Source organism: Durio zibethinus, chromosome 1, assembly GCF_047325235.1.
Source record: "Durio zibethinus cultivar Kanyao isolate XHJ-2024 chromosome 1, ASM4732523v1, whole genome shotgun sequence".
Taxonomy (NCBI): Eukaryota; Viridiplantae; Streptophyta; class Magnoliopsida; order Malvales; family Malvaceae; genus Durio; species Durio zibethinus.
In genome coordinates this window covers 1098370-1119290 of record NC_143162.1, presented here as the reverse complement: position 1 = coordinate 1119290, position 20921 = coordinate 1098370, and the positions used below count along the sequence as shown (strand labels likewise).

General features: G+C 30.5%; 1 protein-coding gene across 8 annotated transcripts in view; it reads left to right on the top strand.

The window, feature by feature from the left end:
• The window catches only part of LOC111311511 (insulin-degrading enzyme-like 1, peroxisomal), a 53109-nt gene extending 32606 nt beyond the window's left edge, over positions 1–20503 (top strand). For all 8 annotated transcript variants that reach the window (XM_089755838.1, XM_089755808.1, XM_022910942.2 and 5 more), the window contains 6 exons: positions 15312–15520; positions 16583–16707; positions 17017–17068; positions 18297–18383; positions 19736–19858; positions 19965–20503. In XM_089755838.1, coding sequence (XP_089611964.1) covers positions 15312–15520; positions 16583–16707; positions 17017–17068; positions 18297–18383; positions 19736–19858; positions 19965–20216 — 848 coding nt within the window. In that variant the 3' untranslated portion in view covers positions 20217–20503. The remainder of the gene's footprint in view (positions 1–15311; positions 15521–16582; positions 16708–17016; positions 17069–18296; positions 18384–19735; positions 19859–19964) is intronic.
• Positions 20504–20921: the final 418 nt, after the last annotated feature.

Genomic DNA, 20921 nt, shown 5'->3' with positions numbered 1-20921 from the left:
TTTTTAAATTTTCTACCATTTGGACCTATTTAGAAATTCTTTTTATTTTTTGTTAGATTTCTAAATTTGCCACCAATTGGGTCAATTTAGAATTTTTTTTTTTGAATTTCTAAATTGTTCACAATTTGGGCCTATTTAGAATTTTTTTTTTTCTTTTTTGTTTTAATTTTTGAAAAGAAAACAATATGACAATTATTTTTTTATTGAAATTTCATTTAAATTCTTTCATCATTTGAGACAAATTTAAAAAAATTTCTCACCTAAAAACTTCTTAAGAATTTATCATTTGAAAATTTTAAGATTCTCGTCCTTTGATACTTGTCAAATACTTTCAACAAAAAAATTTTATTTTTTCTTTTTTTATTTGAAAATAAATATTAATTATTGTTATTGAAATTTTATCTAAATCATTTCACAATTTGGGATAAATTTTGATAAAAGTTCTGACCTAAGAATTTTATAGAAATTTACCATTTGAAATTTTTAAAAATTCTATCATTAGATAATTAATACACATTCTAAAAGAAAATTTATTTTTTATATATATTTTATATTTTTTCCCAAAATTTATTCATGCAAAAATACTAAGAAAAAAAAAAACAAACACATAAAAACAAAAAATATCAAAAAATGAAACAGCTTGGCTCGGTGGCTGCGAAATGGCTCGGTATAAGGCACAGAATGTGGCTTGGGGGGATGCGGCTCGGGGGGATACGGCTTGGCAGCTCAATATGGCTCGGCTCCGCTTGACTAGAGCCTAGGACCGGACCACGGGTAAAAAAATAGGTCAATGCTCAGGTCGAATCACCCATTAGCAAAACGCGTGGATCTTAGATTCTTTTAAACACCAAAATGATGTCATTTTTGGGTGATCTAAAAGGTAAAGGTTTTCGATTTTCCCTTCAAATTTCTCTTCCCCTTCTCTTTCTTCTTTCTTTTTCTCTCTCCCTCTCTCTACCAACCTAAAAATTCGGTTGAATATTTCACCGAAAACTGAAAAAAAAATTGCTGGAAATTAAAAAATTCCACTAAAAATTTGATCGAAATCTAAAAAATTTCCAAAAAAAAATTGCCCAAAAATTTTGAAAAAAATTCCTAAAATTTCTAAGATTGCTTCTGCTCTTTTAAACACCTTTTTTTTTCTTGCTTCTGTTTTTCATGTATTCAGTGTGATTTAGGTATGGTATTTATAGGATTTTCAAATCACAGAATCCAAATCCGAATAGAAATCCCAATTTTCTTCGAACTTTAACCCCATTCAACCTTTTTCAATCTATCTCAAACTTCTTGACCCAATTTTACACAAATTCAACCACTTTTTTCATTTTTTATTTTTATTATTTTTTATTTTATTTTCTAATTAACAAAATTATCCTAATAGACCCTCAGCCAGATTGGGGTATTTACAGTTATCCTTCTTTGCATATTTTCTATGAAACAGAAATTGTGCAAAGACGTAGACAATCCAATCAACTCAACACACTTTTTTTTTTTACTTAGACTCTTGAATAACATAAAAAACTCCTCTAAACAAAGGCACCACGACTTTGAACAAAGCTCTTTTAAACAGAGACTCAACAACTTTGAAAAATAAATAATGCTCCTCTAAATAGAGGCTCAACAACTTTGAAAAATAAATGCTCCTTTAAACAAAGGCACAACAACTTTTGGAAAAATAAATGGCTCCTTTAAACAGAGGCACAACAACTTTTAAAAAAATAAAAAGTTCCTCTAAACAAAGACATGATAACTTTTGAAAAAATAAAAGGCTCCTTCAAACAGAGGCACAACAACTTTGAAAAAATAAAAGGAAAGGGGCACAACAATTTTTGAAAAAATAAAAGGCTCCTATAAACAGAGGCACAACAACTTTTAAAAAAATAAAAGGCTTCTTTAAACAGAGGCACAATAACTTTTGAAAAAATAAAAGGCTCATCTACAATCATGTCCAGAGGAGTTATAGATTTTGTCTTGAAGAAATTTTAGGAGATTTTGCCCGAAGGTCTTACAAATCGTTCCTAACATTGAGAAATATCCTCTTAAAAAGATTAGAATCTTACCTTATAAGTTTTTTCTCAAACGATAATTTAAAACTTTTTCATCAAAAAGTCTTTACATCTATCTTTTCCATGTATGATCTTAGATTACCCCTACTTCCTGCATTAGACATGTAATACATGCCATGCACTCAACATTTAGAAATGCAATCCACGTTATGCAAATGCTAATTAACTTCTTTTCAATTGTGGTACTCAAGTTTCTCAAGTTCTTTCCTTGAACTCTGAACCCTTCAATCTTCATGTACTAATCATCATTCTCATTTAACTCCTATTTTTCTATTTCAAGAAATTTTTTTTCTTTTTTTCTTTTTTTTTTTTAACCATTATCCTTATTAAGAGTTGAACATTTCATATTTGCCTTTATCACATTAACCTTTCCAAGATAATGTAGAAATCTTTCATGCTATTATTCATTTATCCATCATTATTTCAATATCAAAAGTAAGAATGTAATCACACATTTCTTTCATTGTAAGGTAGTAAAGAGAAAAAAGTAAGAATGGTTGGGAAATAATCAACAAAAAGAGAAACACAAAAAATGAAATTGAATGTCTTTTACTAGCAAAAATGATAGCACAACTTTGGCCAGTGTGACAAGAAAAGAATTACAAAGATGGGTATAGAGAGACAATGCCTATAATAAACAATCAAATAATCATGATAACATATCTCGAAGTCTTTTTCAAAAAACTCAACCACCTGATGCCTTTAACAACTTAGAGCTCATCAGAACATGCTAGCCTCTTTATGCTAATGAATTTTTAAATTCAATACTATAACATCCTTATCTAACTCATCTTTTTAGATTTTCAACTTAGATAATCCCCCTTTGACTCAAATTGTTCTTTTGGGGTTTTCAATTTAAGTCTTCCTTTTTTATTTTTCTCTCTTTTTTTTTTATTTTTTTAAATTTTTTTATTTTTTTCTTTTTTTTAAGCATAGTACTTCTTCACAGCATCAAAATTTATAGGATGAGGTAGATCATCTCTATCCATCTCAACTAATATCAATGCTCCACTCGAGAAAGCTCGTTTTACAACATATGGTCCTTCCAATTCGGAGTCCACTTTTCTTTATTATCGTGCTAGTTTGGAAGAATTCTTTTTAAGACTAACTCTCATTTCCCTAAAGCAACAAGGTCAAACTTTTTTATCATGAGCCCTCATCATTCTTTTTTGATATAACTGATCATGACACAGCACTGTCAATCTTTTTTTTCAATGAAATTCAACTGTTCATAGCGCTCTCAAATCCATTTAGCCTCTTCCAGTTCAACTTCTTTTAGAACCCTCAAAGATGGGATTTTCACTTCTACTGGTAATACAACTTTCATCTTATAAACCAAAAAAAAAAGGGTTGCCCTAGTAGAACTAGTATCGATGTCTAATAAGCATACAACGTAAATGATAACTTCTTATGCCAGTCTTTATAGGTCTCAGTTATCTTCTCTAAAATTTTTTTAATATTCTTATTTATTACCTCAATTACCCCATTTATTTTCGGATGATATGTGTTGAATTATGATACTTAATCTTATACTGGGCATATATTTTTTGTAACATCTTACTATTTAGATTATTGGTATTATCTAAAATGATTCTCTCTAAAAGTTCGTATCTACAAATAATTTTTTCTTTATGAACTTGCAGACCATAAATTGTATCACACTTTCAAATAATGCTGCTTTCACCCATTTCGAGAAATAATCTATCATTACAAAAATGAACTTATACCCATTAGAAGCCTTTGGGGTTATAGGACTAATGACATACATGCTTCACATTAAGAATAGCCAGAGTAGTGCCAAAACATATAAAGTAGATGACGAAGCATGAATCTTATTAGCATAAATCTAGCATTTGTGATATTTTTGAGCTTAGTCAATGCAATCGCTCTCCATTGTCAACTAATAATACCCTGCTCTCATGATCTATCTTGTCATCATATGCCCATTGACATGTGCCCCACATATTTTGTCACGCACTTCTTCTATAATTTTTTTTGCCTCAATTGTTTTCATGCATCTCAACAATATTTGATCACGACTTTTTTTTATACAAAACATCTCTATTCAAAAAAAAGCTCATAGTTAATCTTCGGATGACTCTTTTATCATTCTTTATTGTGTGGATGGGGTATTACTAGTTCTTAATGTATTACAAGATATCATAATACCAAGGCTTCCCATCCTCTTCCTTTTTCATATTAGAGCAATGAGCTGACATATCCTTGACATCTAGCTTAATGGACTGAGTATCAATATTATCACTAATTCGAATTATTACTGTCAAAGTAGTCAAAGCATCAGCAATCAGATTCTCTTCTCGAGGTAAATAATCAAATTGAATATCTTCAAATTGCTTGATCAATTCTAGGATATACTTATGATATGGAATTAGTTTCAAATCTCTCGTCTCCCATCCTCCTTTCAATTGACATATAACTAGAGTTGAGTCTCCAAAACTTTTAATGCTCTAATTTTTCTATTTATAATAGCTTGTGAACCCATGACACATACCTCATATTCAGCAATGTTATTTGTGTAATTGAAATTCAACCTCGCTGTTATAGGATAGTATTGTTCTTTTGGAGAAATCAAGATTGCCCTAATTTCGTGTCCCAAGGCATTGGTAGCTCCATTAAAATACATTTTTCAATACTTCCCTTCATGATCTTTCAGTTGGAAAATAGTTATCAAATCTTCATCAAGAAATTTTAATCTCATTGGCTCATAAACCTCAACAGCACGATCTGCGAGAAATTCAGCTATAGCATTTTCTTTAATTACTTTATGGCTCACATATACGATATCATATTTTGAGAGCATTATTTTTCATCTACCAATTCTTTCAGATAAAGAGGGTCTTTTGGAGATGTATTTAATTGGATCTAATTTTGCTATAAGTCAAGTGGTATGATAGAGCATATACTATCTAAGTCTTTTAGCCGTCCAAGCTAATTCGCAACATAATTTCTCCAAAAAAAAACTTGGACTCATATTTTGTGAATTTTTTACTCAGATAGTAAATAGTCTTTTTTTTCGACTAGACTCATCCTACTGTCCTAGCACACATCTTATTAAATTCTCGCACATCGTTAGCTATAAAATCAAGGGTCTCCCTGGAACAAGTGGTACCAGTACTGAAGGATTTGATAAGTACTGTTTAATTTTATTAAAAGTCATTTGGCATTCCTCATTCCATTCTTCAGGTTTATTCTTGTAAAGAAGCTTAAATATGGGATCACACTTGTAAGTAAACTGAGATATGAATAAAGAAATGTAGTTCAATCTACCCAAAAAATCTCAAACTTCTTTTGGTGTGCTTAGAGGTGACAAATTTTGAATAGCTTGTATTTTATCAAGATCAACTTTAATCCCTCTTTCACTGACTACAAAGCCTAGTAACTTTTTTGACGTTACATCAAATGTGCACTTAGTTGAGTTCAACTTAAGTTGAAACTTTCTCAACCTCTCAAATAGCTTTTTAAGGTTGGTGACATGATTATCGTCTTCTCGAGATTTAGCAATCATATCATCTATATACACTTCAATCTCTTTATGCATCATGTCATGAAAGAGCGTCACTATGGCTCTTTGGTATATTGTCCCAGCATTCTTCAAACTAAAGGGCATGACTTTGTAGCAAAAGGTTTTCCACATGATCACGAAAGTGGTTTTTTCCATGTTGTAGTAGCTATCTTTATTTGGTTATATCTTGAGAACCCATCCATAAAGGAAAACATAGAATGCTTAGTCGTGTTGTCTACCAGTGTATCAATATGAGGTAAAAGAAAGCTATCATTTAGGCTAGCCTTATTCAAATCACGATAATCTATGCACATTTACAACTTTCCATCATTTTTGGGGACTAGTACTATGTTGGCTACCCATTCTGGATACTTGGCCACTTGCAAAAAAGCTGCATCAAATTATTTTTTCACCTTTTCTTTAATCTTTAGCAACATTTTAGGTTTCATTCACCTTAATTTCTACTGGACTGGTTTACATTCTGGCTTCAAGGGTAGTCTATGTTTTACTATTTTTGTACTGAGCACAAGCATATCTTAGTAAGACCAGGCAAACACATCTATGAATTTTTGAAATAGATTTTTCAACCGTTGCTTATCTCCTGATAACAGTAAAGTGCCAACTCTAACTTCTCTATTATTTTTCTTATCTCTTAAATTCACCAATTTAGTTATCTCTTGATAAGACTTAATTGGTTTACTTTCTTGCTTAATCAATCTCATTAGGTCCAGAGGGATAACATACTCTTCAGAATCTTTTTCATTGTCAAGTTCATTAGTGTTAATTGAATTCTCAAAATTAACTTTTTGATCGTTATTATGATTATCTTTCTATTCATTTAAGGACCTAAAATTGAATAAAATGGAATATGTTGGCAAAATATATTTATTGAAAAATGAAGGCACTAGAAAAAATAAATGAAAATGCATCCTTCCTAATTTTATTAAGATAATAATAGATAAATGGCCCAAACAAGAAAGACCACCTTAAGGCCCTAGGCATAAGCTATTGGGATGTACAATTATATTGAATCGAACTTAAGGATAGTAGGCATTTTGATAATGCTTTAATTATTTAGCTCGTAATCTGACGGACCAAGGTGTACCCATACTTCTTACTCATACCTATTTTCATCTCCAATCGTATGGATAGACAACTCAGCGAAAGCATTCTACATACTTTGTTCTAAATCTTCTTCTATAGTTGGGTACATAAACCCTCAAGGCCTGAAGGTCTCATACAAGTGTGGGATGATCATTAGTCTTGTTGTCTTATTGGCTTGTCTTCCCTTGATTTATCAATCTTCTACTTCATAGTCGAGACCCAGCCTCTCACTATTGTCCATTATTATTAGGAGCTCTTTTATCCCCTGTAAATTTTTGCCCAGCCCTACTCTAGTATACCAGCCCTTATTGATGACTTGGCTTATCACTATTTTTGAAAAGTGTTAGTTTTTAGGTCTTTCACCCATAAAATTGACTAATTCAAAGGACCAATAAGAGCATTCCATCACTTCTTCAGTAGCTTTCACATATAGAGCATTCAATAGTCAGGTTACCAGCATGTCTTTCTCCTCAAATATTACAACCAATTGACCTTTCACATTGAATTTGATTCTTTGGTGTCGGGTAGAGGGAACGGCACCTACCATGTGAATCCATGGCTTTCGTAACAAGCAGCTATAAGAAAGAGAAATATCCATCACTTGAAATTTTACATTGAAAGTGCATGGCCTAATTTGTTAGAGCATCTCTAAATCTCTCAAGACTTCTCATCCAGTCTTATCGAAAGCTCGAACAACCATTTAGCTATCTTTCATATGTGAGTAGTCAATAGATAACCTTGCCAAAGTTGACATAGGCGTGACATTAATAGCAAAACTATTATCGATGAAGACCTTAGCTATAATATGGCTCTTACACTTGACAATGATATGCAAAGCCTTAGTGCTTTCTTTTCTTTTTGGAGAAATCTCATCATCACTAAATGATATGTAATTTGGCATGATCAAGTTTTTAGCTAAGTGGTTCACATATTTGACAGATACATTATATGCCATATATGCCTAGCTTAGCACCTTTAACAAGGTATTTCAGTATGGTTCTGAATTCAATAATAGTGATGATAATGAGATCCATGCTGGCATCTTATTTACCTACTCAACCATTAAGTATTCACTATGTTTCACCAACTTTAAAAATTCACAAACTTCTTTTTTTTATACTAGCTTTTGACATTCTTCTTCATATACCATTTTTAGATCATTCTATTCCTTTTTTATCTTGGCTTTCTCTTTTTTTACCTTTTTCAGCATTTTTAGAGTGTAATATCTTCCACTTTGGTTATGCCCCCCACACCAGTTATATTGGCAGCATCAGATTTAATGACATTTTTCTTTTACCCTTGGACCACCATATTATAGCCATATTTCCATGGCATAGATCTATTGTTCTTGTAAAGGAATGAAGTAGGACTTTAAAGGTTACTGACTTGGGAATGTGCTTGTCCATGGTCAACTTTGGCTTATCCCCACAATAAATTATTACCGGCCTTAGAAATAATTTCGATGGTTGGTCGATCATAGACACTTTAACATTATTTGAATCCTTCCCTTCTTCATAAAGTTCAATTTGGTATGAATTTATGAGCTTTTGTACCTCATGGTAAAACTATTCACAGGTCTTAATAGAGTGACCAGTTGCTTCACTATGATATTTATAACTTTCACTTGCTATATATGCTCCATGATAACTATATGAACTCACTGGTTATATCATGTCAGCTTTTTATAAGATATCAAATAGCTGACTGAGAGGAGTCTTAATTTTTTCCACTTTCTTTTTTAAGTGACGCTTATGTTCCTCACTCAGAACACTCACGTTGTGATTAGGTAAAGGAATACCATTAACGTTTAGTGCAGTTACCTTTTCTTATATCAAAATTGATCTTTTCATCCTTGATTAATCGTTGCACTTTGTGTTTCAAGACAGTGCAATTCTCAGTGGAATGGCCAACAATCCCATAATGATAGTCACAATAGGCTATAGGATCATACCATTTAGGATAAGGTAACTTGAGAGACTCTATTCGACTAGAAGTAATTAAATGATTATTGTATAACTCTCGATACAACTCCATATATGTCATGAAAATTGGATCGAATACGAGTTTTCACGAGTAGTTCATTACTCTTGTGAACCAATCATGAGGCTAGCTGAACGGGTTTGAAGTCTTGGAGAAGGTTGAGCATTAGGACCATATGTGGTAATCTGAGGTCTAAAAGGGGGTTGATAGGTCGAAGGGTAAGATAGTTACGGGTTTGGCTAGTACTGATAAGGAAAAGCATTATTCACAGTGGGATAATATGTAGAATAACCTTATGGTGTGTAAGGTTAATAACTCTTGAACTGTTATCTATCGAAGCTCACAGCTTAAGATTCAGTCTTCTTCTTCTTTAAGGCTCTTTTAGTGGATGCTTCCCTTCTTTCTAACTTACCATTCTTGATGGTGCTCTTAATGATTTCATCAGAGATCACCATGTTAGTAAAATTTTTTGTTGCATTTCCTATCATCTTTTCATAATATAGAGATTTCAGTGTGCTGACAAATAACACTGTAATTTTTTTCAATTAGAAGAGGTTACACTTGAAAAGCTACATCCCTTCACATTTGGGCATATTCCTTAAATGACTCATTTGCCTTTTTTTTCATGTTCTACAAAGACCAACGATCAGAAGCCAAATCCATGATAATTCGATAATGACTAATGAAGTCATAGGCCATATCGCTCAAAGAACGGATGTAAGTCCTGTCCAACTAGACATACCCCCTAGCAGTGGAGCCCGTAAAGCTATCTTGAAAAATATGTATTAATAGTTTTTCATTATAAACATGAGCTACCATCTTTCAACAGTACATGGTAATATGGGTCTTCAGGTATTTCATACCATCATATTTTTCAAATTTTGATACTTTAAACTTTGATGGTACAACAACATCTAGGACTAAACAAAGCTTGACAACATCTACAGAACCATAAAAACTAATTTCTTCCACAACCCATAACCTCTCTTTCAGTATACTAATATTTGAATCTTCTAGAGATTTAACCACTTTTGCTTTCTCTTTCTCTTTTTCTTTTAAATCATCTAGATCAAGAACTTGGATTAGTTTTACTGCATTTTTAGTAAAGATAGAATTCACATAGCCATGGTAATACCCTGGGTTTGAAGTTGATGGCATTCCAGGATATGTAAGATATATGAATTGTTGTGGTGAAACCTCTTGTGTAAACTGGGCTTGGGGTAAATCAAAACCAGGTGGATATAGGAGGTCAACCACCTCTTATGATAGATGGTCTTATTGGTTGGTATTCTCCTCTATTTTCTTCTCTTTTTTTAACTTGTTTAGAGCATCTAGAATCTTACTTAACTCATTTTCAAGCTTATCTTGAGCTTTTTCTATATTCTCAAGACGATGAGAGTTTTTTTACTCCATTTGTCTAGCTCGGGCCCTTATGTTGTATCAATGAGTGGGATTTCTACTAGATGGAGCTATCATTGAACCTTGAGTACCATAATTATATGATTATTAAAAATTATATATTTGATACTTGATATGTTAATACATGAATGAAATGTACTAATACTTGTCACATCACCATTATTGATAAAAAAAATCTTAATTTGAAACTTTATTTAGTAAAATTTTAAAATTACATCATAATAAAGCCAAAGCAATATTCTAAAGTCCTAAGCATCATCTTTTATTTCTAATGCCTTTTTATAAATTTCCTAGCTTGCTAGTAATGATTTTGTGCCTCATCTAGGAATTCAAATTTTTCATTTTTTTTTCCATTTTGACGTTTTATCGACAGCAATGCATAGCTGATCTAACAAATGCCTTAGATGTTTTTATTTTTCTGTGTACATGTCTTTCCATAGCTCACACTGTTTAGCTTGTCTTCTGCATTCATCAGACAAGGTTTTTACTTGTGCTATGCACCTATCTACTATATTTTGTAGCATCTGGCTATGTTTATATGCCCTAGCGGTGGCCTTTTGTCATTCTTCCACCCTTGCTTTCAATAATTTATTTTCTTTTAAAAGTCAAACAAGCTCGGGTGTAACCGACGAATGTGTCATAACTAGATCATTGAACAAGGCTTTCCACTTATCTTTTTACTCTGTAAGGCTTTGGATTTTCAGTTCTTGGAGCCTTAAACTTTCTTCCATTTCTAACTTCAATCATTTATTTTCTTATTCGAGCTCATCTTTCTCGGTTTGGAGTTTTGTTTTGGTTGTTTCTATTTTAAGCAAAAGATCTTGAAAAATGGGCTTTAAGGAATGGCCAAATATTTGTTCTTGATGAAGCATAATGTCTTTACCCCTCCTTGCATGCCACACTATATTCTAAGGTAACGTCATAAGTAAGCCTCCTTTGATTAACTCGGATGGTTTACTTCCATACTTTTTTTATTTTTTCAATCATTTCATATGCCCCTTTATCATTGAAAGAGAACTTTTACTGGTTAAGTCTATAGGTTTCTGGAATGAATTGCTCACATCCGAATTGTCTTCTCACCAAAGTTGGAGCATAAGTACTAGCGCCCCATAAGCCTAATAGAAACACCTATGGTTGATTTCTACAACTATACAATATTGTGTCGTAACGCATCTAAGGTGCTCTTCAAACTATTCTTTGACTATCAAGGACCAAAAGTATGAAGCTCATTCTTCTTTTGACCTTGCTTTAGGCCATATACTATAACAAAACTCCTTGATTAAGGCATTGAAATGTAGGTATGTTTACGAAACTGGCTTTTTCACACTCCATGTGACCTTTATCTATACATAAAGTTACTGTAACCACCCATTAAACCAACCCTTACCATTTTGACGATAAAAATTCAAAGAACAAATGGTTTTTGCTAAAATGGTTGGTGCTGCATTGATTTGGTATGCTAACTGATTGACGAAGTCTATCACTGCGACATCAATATACCCGATGACTTTTAGGAAGATCACCAGTCCATATAGAGCTACAGCCATTGCCACTAACCTGTGATCATCATCCAAATGCCCTTGAATGAAGTCTCACAGAAACCTTTATGGGATAGCCTTACTTTCACCTTTTGTTTTGATACATGCATCAACTTGAGACGAACGAAGTCCAAGCATTTGCATTAGTTTTTTTTTACAGCCCACCTTATTTGACCAGTAAATCTTGTTCGGGTTTGGCAAATCAAAGTGAAATAAGACTATGTACTCTTCAATTATGGGCATCATGTCTGCTCATTGAAGATGAAACACCTGTAAGAAGGATCCCAAAACTGAATGATAACTCTAATCAGATTATTGTCCACATCCACTTAGAGCACTGAAGCTATGCCCTCATATTTGCTCCCAAATGCCTCCTACCTTATTCTACTCATGCATCCTCAGACACTGCTTAGGTCAGCCAAGTCATTTTGTTAGAGATCGAGATAAACTCTCTCGGGCAATAAAGAGATAAAACCTTTAGGCAAGCAATTTTCTTTTTTTTTTTTTACCTTCTTTGGACTTGATTTTCAATTGATAAGCAGATTCATGATGAACTGATATAAGCTTTGATTGCATTTGACTTTCCATGGATTAAGTGTGAGATCTGGTTTATCAATAACTGATATGTGACAAATATTCCCTATATGAGAATGATGCAAATGCTAATATTAAATATGACAATGAAAATGATCCATAGAATGAAATGATATGAAAATGATGCAGTTGCACAAAATCAAACAAACAAAATGGTTAGATAAGCAATATAAAAATTATTCCTTCTTGTGTCCTAATTCTAAGTTATATCTATCAACATGTGGGAATAGCTTTATCTTAAGGCTAGTCTCTTAAGTGCAAACTATATGCAAGGTTAGGTGACTTTGACCACTAAAGGTTCTCAAATTGTTCCTTATATCATTTTATCATTATCCATCACAAACTAATAAGCCAGTCCAATCCTCATCCATCACAGGCTACCAATGAAAAGGATTCAATTTGAATAGGAGTATTTCGCTAGCAATTATAGAGATTATCATCTCATAAGAGCGTAGGACTTTACTTTCTCCTAAGAGGGACGGAGCCCAGGTATAGAGCTCATGTATTGTAATGCATGTGATAGTGTGTGTGAAGGAACATATAATTATCAACTCCATAAATAAAATACAAGACAAAAAGAAAAAAGCGTTAGTACATAAATAATTACAATTTAAAAACATTAGATCAAAGGATAGGATAAACTTAAAATGTTATAGCCTGACACTCTATAGCATCCCCAACAGAGTCGTCAAACTGTCATAACATATAGATCCAAAAATTTATAGCTAGACTTAATAAATAGAGTTGCCACCAATCTTTTTTATCTAGGTATATTGGTCACCTAGGGAATCTATCTTTTTAAGGAACTCTTAAGCTTGACTAAGAGTCCCTAAAAGAATAAGTTTAGGTCTATAAACCAGAACAGGGTTTGGGAGTTCGATTATATATAGGAAAGGTTATAGCACCCCCACATGTCCATCCGAATGATGGTACCATTTTATTTTAAATTTATCATAGGGTCTTGGTTTTAATGGTCTTAAAATTTAATGTTCAAATATTGAAAATAATTCTTAAAACTCTCCATCAATCTGGTAAAATTCTTAAAAATATTTTTTCACCTCAAGAGTATTCAAAAATCTCATTTGATTTCTTGAAGAGACTCCGTCGTCGGAAATATTTTTTTTAGTCTTATTTTTATTGAAAATATATCTAATTATTCCACTATTTATGCCAAATTAGAAATATTTTCTTTTTTGAAATTTCTAAATTCTCCACCATTTAGGCCTATTTAGAAATTCTTTTTATTTTTTCTTAGATTTCTAAATTTTTCACCATTTGGGTCAATTTAGAATTTTTTTTTGAATTTCTAAATTCTTCACCATTTGAGCCTATTTAGAAATTTTTTTTCTTTAAACTTCTTTTTTTTTTGTTTTTATTTTTAGAAAGAAAACAATATGACAATTATTTTTCATTGAAATTTCATTTAAATTCTTTCACTATGTGAGATAAATTAAAAAAAATTTCTCACCTAGAGATTTTTTAGGAATTTACCATTTGAAATTTCTAAGATTCTCATCATTGGATAATTGTCAAATATTTTCAACCAAAAAATTTTATTTTTTTCTTTTTCTATTTGAAAATAAATATTAATTATTGTTATTAAAATTTTATCTAAATCATTTCACCATTTGGGACAAATTTAGACAAAATTTTCTATCTAGGAATTTTATACAAATTCACTATTTGAAATGTCTAAAATTCCATCATTAGATATTTAATACTCTTTTTCAAAAAAGTTTTTATTTTTTATATATTTTTTATTTTTTCCAAAATTTGTTCATGTAAAAATACTAAGAAAACAAAACAAACACATAAATAAATAATATCAAAAAATACCAAAAAACGAAATGGTTTGGCTCGGTGGCTGCGAAACGACGCGACTTAAAGCACAAAATGTGGCTTGGGAGGATGCGGCTTGGTGGCTTAGTGTGGCTCAGCTCGGCTAGAGCTTAGGATCGGACCACGGGTCAAAAAGCAGGTTAGCACTCGGGTTAGATCACCCATTGACAAATTACACGAATCTTGGATTCTTTTAAACGTCAAAATGATGTCATTTTTGGGCAATATAAAAGGCAAAGGTTTTCGTTTTTCCCTTCAGATTTTCCCTCCCCTTCTCACTCCTCTTTCTTTTTCTCTCTCTCTCTACCAACCTAGAAATCCAATTGAATATTGCACCAAAAATTAGAAAAAATCATCGAAAACTAGAAAATTCCGCCGAAAAAAATGAATTTCGCTAAAAAATTTATCGGAATCTGAAAATTTTTCAAAAACTTTCCAGGAAAAAATTGCCCAAAATTTTCAAAAAAAATATCTTAAAATTTCTAAGCTTGCTTCTACACTTCTAAACACCTTTTTTTTTTTTCTTGCTTTTGTTTTTTGTGTATTCTATGTGATATAGGTCTAGTATTTATAGGATTTTCAAATCACAAAATCCAAATCTAAATAGAAACATCAATTTCCTTCGAACTTTAACCCCATTCAACCTCTTTCAATCCATCTCAAACTCTCTAACCCAATCTTACACAAATTCAACCACTTTTTCTATTTTTTATTTTTATTATTTTTATTTTATTTTCTAATTATCAAAATTATCTTAATAGACCTCCAGTGGGATTGAGTTGTCTACATTACTAATTAAACACCTCTTTAAAAAAAAAGTTACAATCAAATCAAGATAATCTCTTATCTATCAAACCCTAGCTACCTGATACATAAGCTTAAATATGGTTGACATTTGGTTTAATTAAGAGATGTGCCTACACCAAGTCTTTATTTGGTTGACATTTTACTATTATACTTTTTGTAACTGAAAAAAAATATTATTTGCATACAAAAGCAAAAAAGAAAAAAACTTGAAGGTTTTTACAGAAAATATATATTTTTTATTATTAATTGTACTGCTATATAAACTAACCATTATAAATTAATTATGGTATTACTTTTTACCTTTTTTTTTTTGCTTTATAGCATTTTTTTCAAAAAGTAAAAAAAAATTTTAAAAAAAGATTGTAAAAACATTGATCAAATGAATCAATCACATTAATTAATGTTGGTTTTTACATATTAATTTTTTTTCTTTTTAATTAGGAAATATGAAATGTGAGGAAGCGACTTCAATAATTGAAACTATCGAAGACATATTCTTTAAGGGTTCAAACCCTATATGCCAACCATTCTTTCCATCCTTACATCTCACTAATGAAGTTGTTAAACTTCAAAGAGGCATGAATTATTTATACTCTGAAGAAGACCTGAATCCAATCAATGAGAATTCCGCCCTGCTTCATTATATTCAGGTAATTATATGTGTATTTTGGAGAACTAAAAATGTTTGAGTTTGTCATGGATGATCCCCTTCTGAAATGTGTGCATCAATGCTTCTTTATAAGTTATGGTTAAATAATAAATATTTTGGAAGAATTGCAGCTTGAAACTGCTCTGAGATCGAACATCTTAATAGAATTCAAGTTAATTAATTTAATCCATTATTTTGCCGCCGAAATCAAAAGTTTAACATTTCCTATGCCACTTTATTTTTAGCTCTCGTAGTTGCAATTTAGCTTCAAGCAACTTTAGTTCTTAGGGATGATTACTTTGACACTTTTTTACTTACTCAATTTATTTAAAGCACACGTATATAAATTTATATATATATATATATAAAGTAAGGATCCAGTTGTATTTATGTAACTCATGCTTTTTTTTGGATTTTTGGATAAAAATTAAATTAGTGATTCATTTGAATCAAAATAATATTTTTTAATTTACTAATTTTGATTCAATGGTCAAAAAAATGTAAAAGTTATATTAATGTAAGTGAATTTCTCCTCATATATATATATATATATATTACTTTCTTCATTGAATAATGCTATATATGAGACAAGACATAAATATTTTAAATATGGGAGAGTTAGGGTGTGTGAGTATGAGTTATATAAGATTTTATGTTTGTTACAATTATCACGATTTTAACAAGTGGTGTGTTTTATCTCAAATTAAAAGAAACATATAACATAGATATTTATGTTTCTTTATATCTATACAAAATATATAAAATTTAAAAAATCATCAATTCTACATAAAAAAAAATTACCCAAGTAACTTCTCTTTTCAAACTTTATTAAAAAAAAAAAAAAAAAACTCATATAGTGGGTATACCAAATTCTGGTATATAAAATGCAACGTTACAATATTTGTGTTAGAATATATTATTAAATCATTATCTTCACCCTTCCATACCCTCATTACTCTTATTCAATCTCCTATCATATAAGTGCTTTTGTTATTCTAAGATAATTAAGGTTACATTTTGATCTGATTTTTTTATGCAATTCTAATGTGTTTGAATATTATAGGTTCATCGAGATGATTTTGTATTGAACGTAAAACTTCGGCTTTTTCGCCTTATTGCAAAGGAAGCAGCCTATCATCAGCTTAGATCAGTTGAGCAACTTGGGTACATTAATGACTTCTATTTAAGGTATAAGAAAAAACTTATTATATACATGAATGCTATATATAATCTTGATTTGACTTTAATGTTTTTCTTTCACTGTATTAAAAGTTTATATTTTTTACACTAGTGTTGTTCAATAGTTACTATTATCGAAAAGAGAGCATAAAAATAAAAGTTAATATACAATAAAAAGTAATGAAGTTATATGCACATAAAAAAAGGAAAACAAAAGCTTATAATTTTAGGATATATAAAAAAAAATACATGGATATTCAATTTGATAAGCAGGGAAGCATATTTTTTGTTTTACTAATTTTCTCCTATTATAATTAGAAATGATTTTGGAATTCACGGAGTGGTATTCCTCATTCAGTCGACAGTGAAGGTACGCAATGTGGTTTCTTTTCAATTCTGATTTTTGATACAAATGACTTCGAGTACACAGTAAAAACTGTACACAATGAAAAGTGGAGTTTAAAATCTTCATCAACAATATTAGAATGTAGATTTGTACATGATTTAGATCGAGTCATACCCAATCGATTTTGTAAAAGTCCAGTCCAATACCGCTCGTCGGGTTTTAAAGGTTTGAAGATTTTAAAATATATTTAAATAAAAATATTTTAATATTTTAAAATTTAATTTTTTAATTAAATAATATCTCGAATGAATCAAGTTAAACTTGAGTTTGAAAATGTTTGTCTAAGATATTAAGATATATTTAAAAAATAAAAAATTTGTTTTCTATACAAATATAAAGTTTTTAAATTTTATGAGTGGAATTAAAAAATTATCATATGTATTTTTTAATTATCTTAATAATTTTAATTCTCAATAATATACCTTAAAGGTATATGTGGAAACCATCTAATTCCATTGTTGGAATTAAAAAAATCCACCAACAATGATATACTTTTTAAAAAACTAAATTCATGCTATAAAAAATAATGGGATGTGGCAACATTCTAAGTACAAAATTTAAAAACTCTATTCACAATGTATAGAAATTCAAATTCCTTTTTGTCCAATAATCTGTATTTTTTCTATCTAAGTTAACTATTGTTGCACGTTTTAATTGATAGTTAGATAGAAAAATGAAAAGATAAAAAAATGAGAAGAGAAAAGTGAAAATATGGAAAAACATTTTTTTCATTAATGTTTTTGATAGGAAATATGAAAAAATTGAATTATCTAAAAACAATAGAAATACGTAAAAATTAAAGGAAAATAAATAAATAAATAAAAAACAAAACAAAACCACATTAAAAAGCAAAATAAAAAGAATGATAGATAATATTGTAAATATGAACAATTATTCACACTTTTTTCATTTTCTCTCCTCTTATCTTTTTAATTTCGAATTATTTGTTATTTTAATAAAAGTGAAAAATAATTATTTTCTTATTTTCTTTCCTTTTTTTTTTCTCTTACGGAACATTAATGAAAATTATTTTCATTCCACATTTCCCCTTACTCATTTTCATCTTCTCACTTTGCTGTCCTATCAAGCAAAGAAACAAATGAAGGGGGACCCTTGTAATCAATTAACTTATTGCCTAACATATATTGCTTTGTTTACTTCATCTTCTAAAGAGTTTGGGCATTTTTAACAGAGTCCAAGAGAGATTGATTTGAGAGTGGAGGAATTCCTCAAGAAGTTTGAGAATAAAATTTATGAAATGACCAGCGATGAATTTAAGGTAAGGTGGAAAATTTATTTGCACATTATGATTATTTGGCTTTTTACTAATATTAGTAATAGCTATGTTTTTAGCCTGTATAACAAAGGTCTAACGCACAATTTAGCCTACATCATAGAAGTTTGAGCTAATAATATCTTTTATCAGAAAAAAAAAAAAAAAACAGGTTTTTATTTTGTTTTCTGATATCTTAAAAGTCTTGCGTCATGCCAATATCTAGTAAATGAAAATACCTGAATATTGTTGATCAGGAGTACACTTAAATGTGTTCTTCTTTTTGGTTTTGTAATCATGTTTGATCATCTGTTTTTATTATATTTCTTAATCTTTCTCTTTTTAAATTATGGTATTTTTACAATTGCGAAGTAAATTAAATTAATATTTAAAAGTAAAACCAATTCATATAAAATCTTTGCATAAATATGAAGGAAAATCATTCTCTTTTTTTTTTTTGGTCTATTCCTAAAATTCGAACACTCTGTTTTCTGTTCATCTATTTGTATTTCATTTGCTTGGTTTGTGAGTTTTGCTTTTCACCTGTTGCTTTCTATTTGGACGTTCATTGGATTACTTTTTTTTAGTCTTTGAGGTATAGATACGAGTTAGATTGGTGGAGTTTTGGTTGTGATTGGATTATTATAAGTGAGTTATATGGATTTTAGTTTGGGTGGCTGAAGCTAATATTGAGGATTATAGATTATTTCCAATAGAGATTTGTTTTTTTGGCTCTTGAGTTTAAATGGAAGAGGAAAGTTTGGGCTGATTGTGGATTTGGACTTCATATTTGTTGTTAAATGGGTGAAGAAAGTGGAGGATGAACCTTTGGAATGTATATGTGATGAATTCCTTTTTTGGCGTGGTCGATGTTTGGAAATGGTCTAGTGTTGTAAATGGCTTGGAAACTTCTTTGGCCAATTGGGTGTTTATTTATTGGTCGACTGTTTCGTAGAAATTTGAGTTATGCTATGAACTGTCCAACACGATGTTAGAGGTTGTGATGCTTGATTCGGAATCAAATGGGATGGCAGATGCATTGGCCAATGGTGGTTCTGAGTGTAATTCTGATGCATTGGCTGTTGGCGCTTTTCTTTGCTACAGCAGTGCCCTAGTGGCAGCTGGTAATCTTGGCGTTTGAGTTTCAGTTGATGTTGTTCTGGTTTTTTTGTGTTGAACTGTTTTGAAATTTTGTCTCCTATTATGAGTGTGTATCTCACTCCCATTATTAATGAAATTTGACTTAAAAAAAGTAGAAAACAAATTACAAGTAAATGAAACATTGATTAATGCATCAATATTTCTCTCAAATTTTGATGATTTTAGATTAATTACTAACTGTTGAAGTTGTTGTATAGAGTAATGTAAATGCATTGATTGATACGTATATGGAGAAGCACAAAAACTTATGGGAAGAATCTAGTTATTACTGGTGGGAGATCGTCAGTGGCACCCTCAAGTTTGATAGGAAAGAAGCCCAGGTATGTACCTCTTTTATTATTATTATTAGTATTTAAAGCCAGCAACTCTTTTGATAGTTATTATTAGTTTGTGTTTTACCATCTGTATTTGTATTTTGAGCTACAGGTTGAAATATTAAGACAGCTTACACAACAGGAATTCATAGATTTTTTTGATGAATATATAAAAGTTGGTTCACCCCGAAAGAAGACTCTAAGTGTGCGAATCTACGGGAAGAAACATCTAACAGAATACAAATCAGAGAAAAATGAACCACTTCAACTGCAGTACGTTCGCATCCATGATATCCTGAATTTTAGAACTTCACAACCTCATTACGGTTCGTCTAAAGGAAGCTTTATCCACATGAAGCTGTAAAAAAATTAAAGAAAAGGGGCTGATATGGAGTAGCAGCCAGCCGACACCCTTCTCCTCAGTCGGTAAGCTTTGTCTAATTGGAAGACTAGTGTTCAAAACGCCACATTAAATAGAGCTTTATCCAGTTGTTGGATGTATTCCCTCTCTTATTTCTCTTTATTGTCGATTTATGTATTTTTTTTTCTTTTTTTTTTATAAGATTCTTCTTCACTAATAAAATGGATGTAATTAGGCTTGTAAAAATGATAGTATACAACTCCGTTATAATTTCAATTTCCTTTGTTTAATTTTGTAGGATATTTTATCATCAATGATCCATATATATACATACATATACATATATATATATATATGTATGATTCGTCACAATGGAGTAGATTTACAAAATTAAAGTGTATTGTTTGGCATTTTAAGACATTGAGTTTGTACAAAACCCAACATATAAATATATTGAATCATGATTAATTACTAACTTATATAATATAAGCATTTCATTCTCAAAATTATGTAATAAATTTAAACGAAATCTACTCTTAAAATTTTATATTTTTAAATATAAATTATTGTCAAATATTAGAGAATTAGTTTTTGAAAGTCTAATTTTAACACAACACAAAGTTTAAGAGGTCAAAATAAAATAATTGAAGAAAAAGAAAGCTGGAACGCAACTACACGGAAGGATAATAAATTCGGAAAAAATTAACA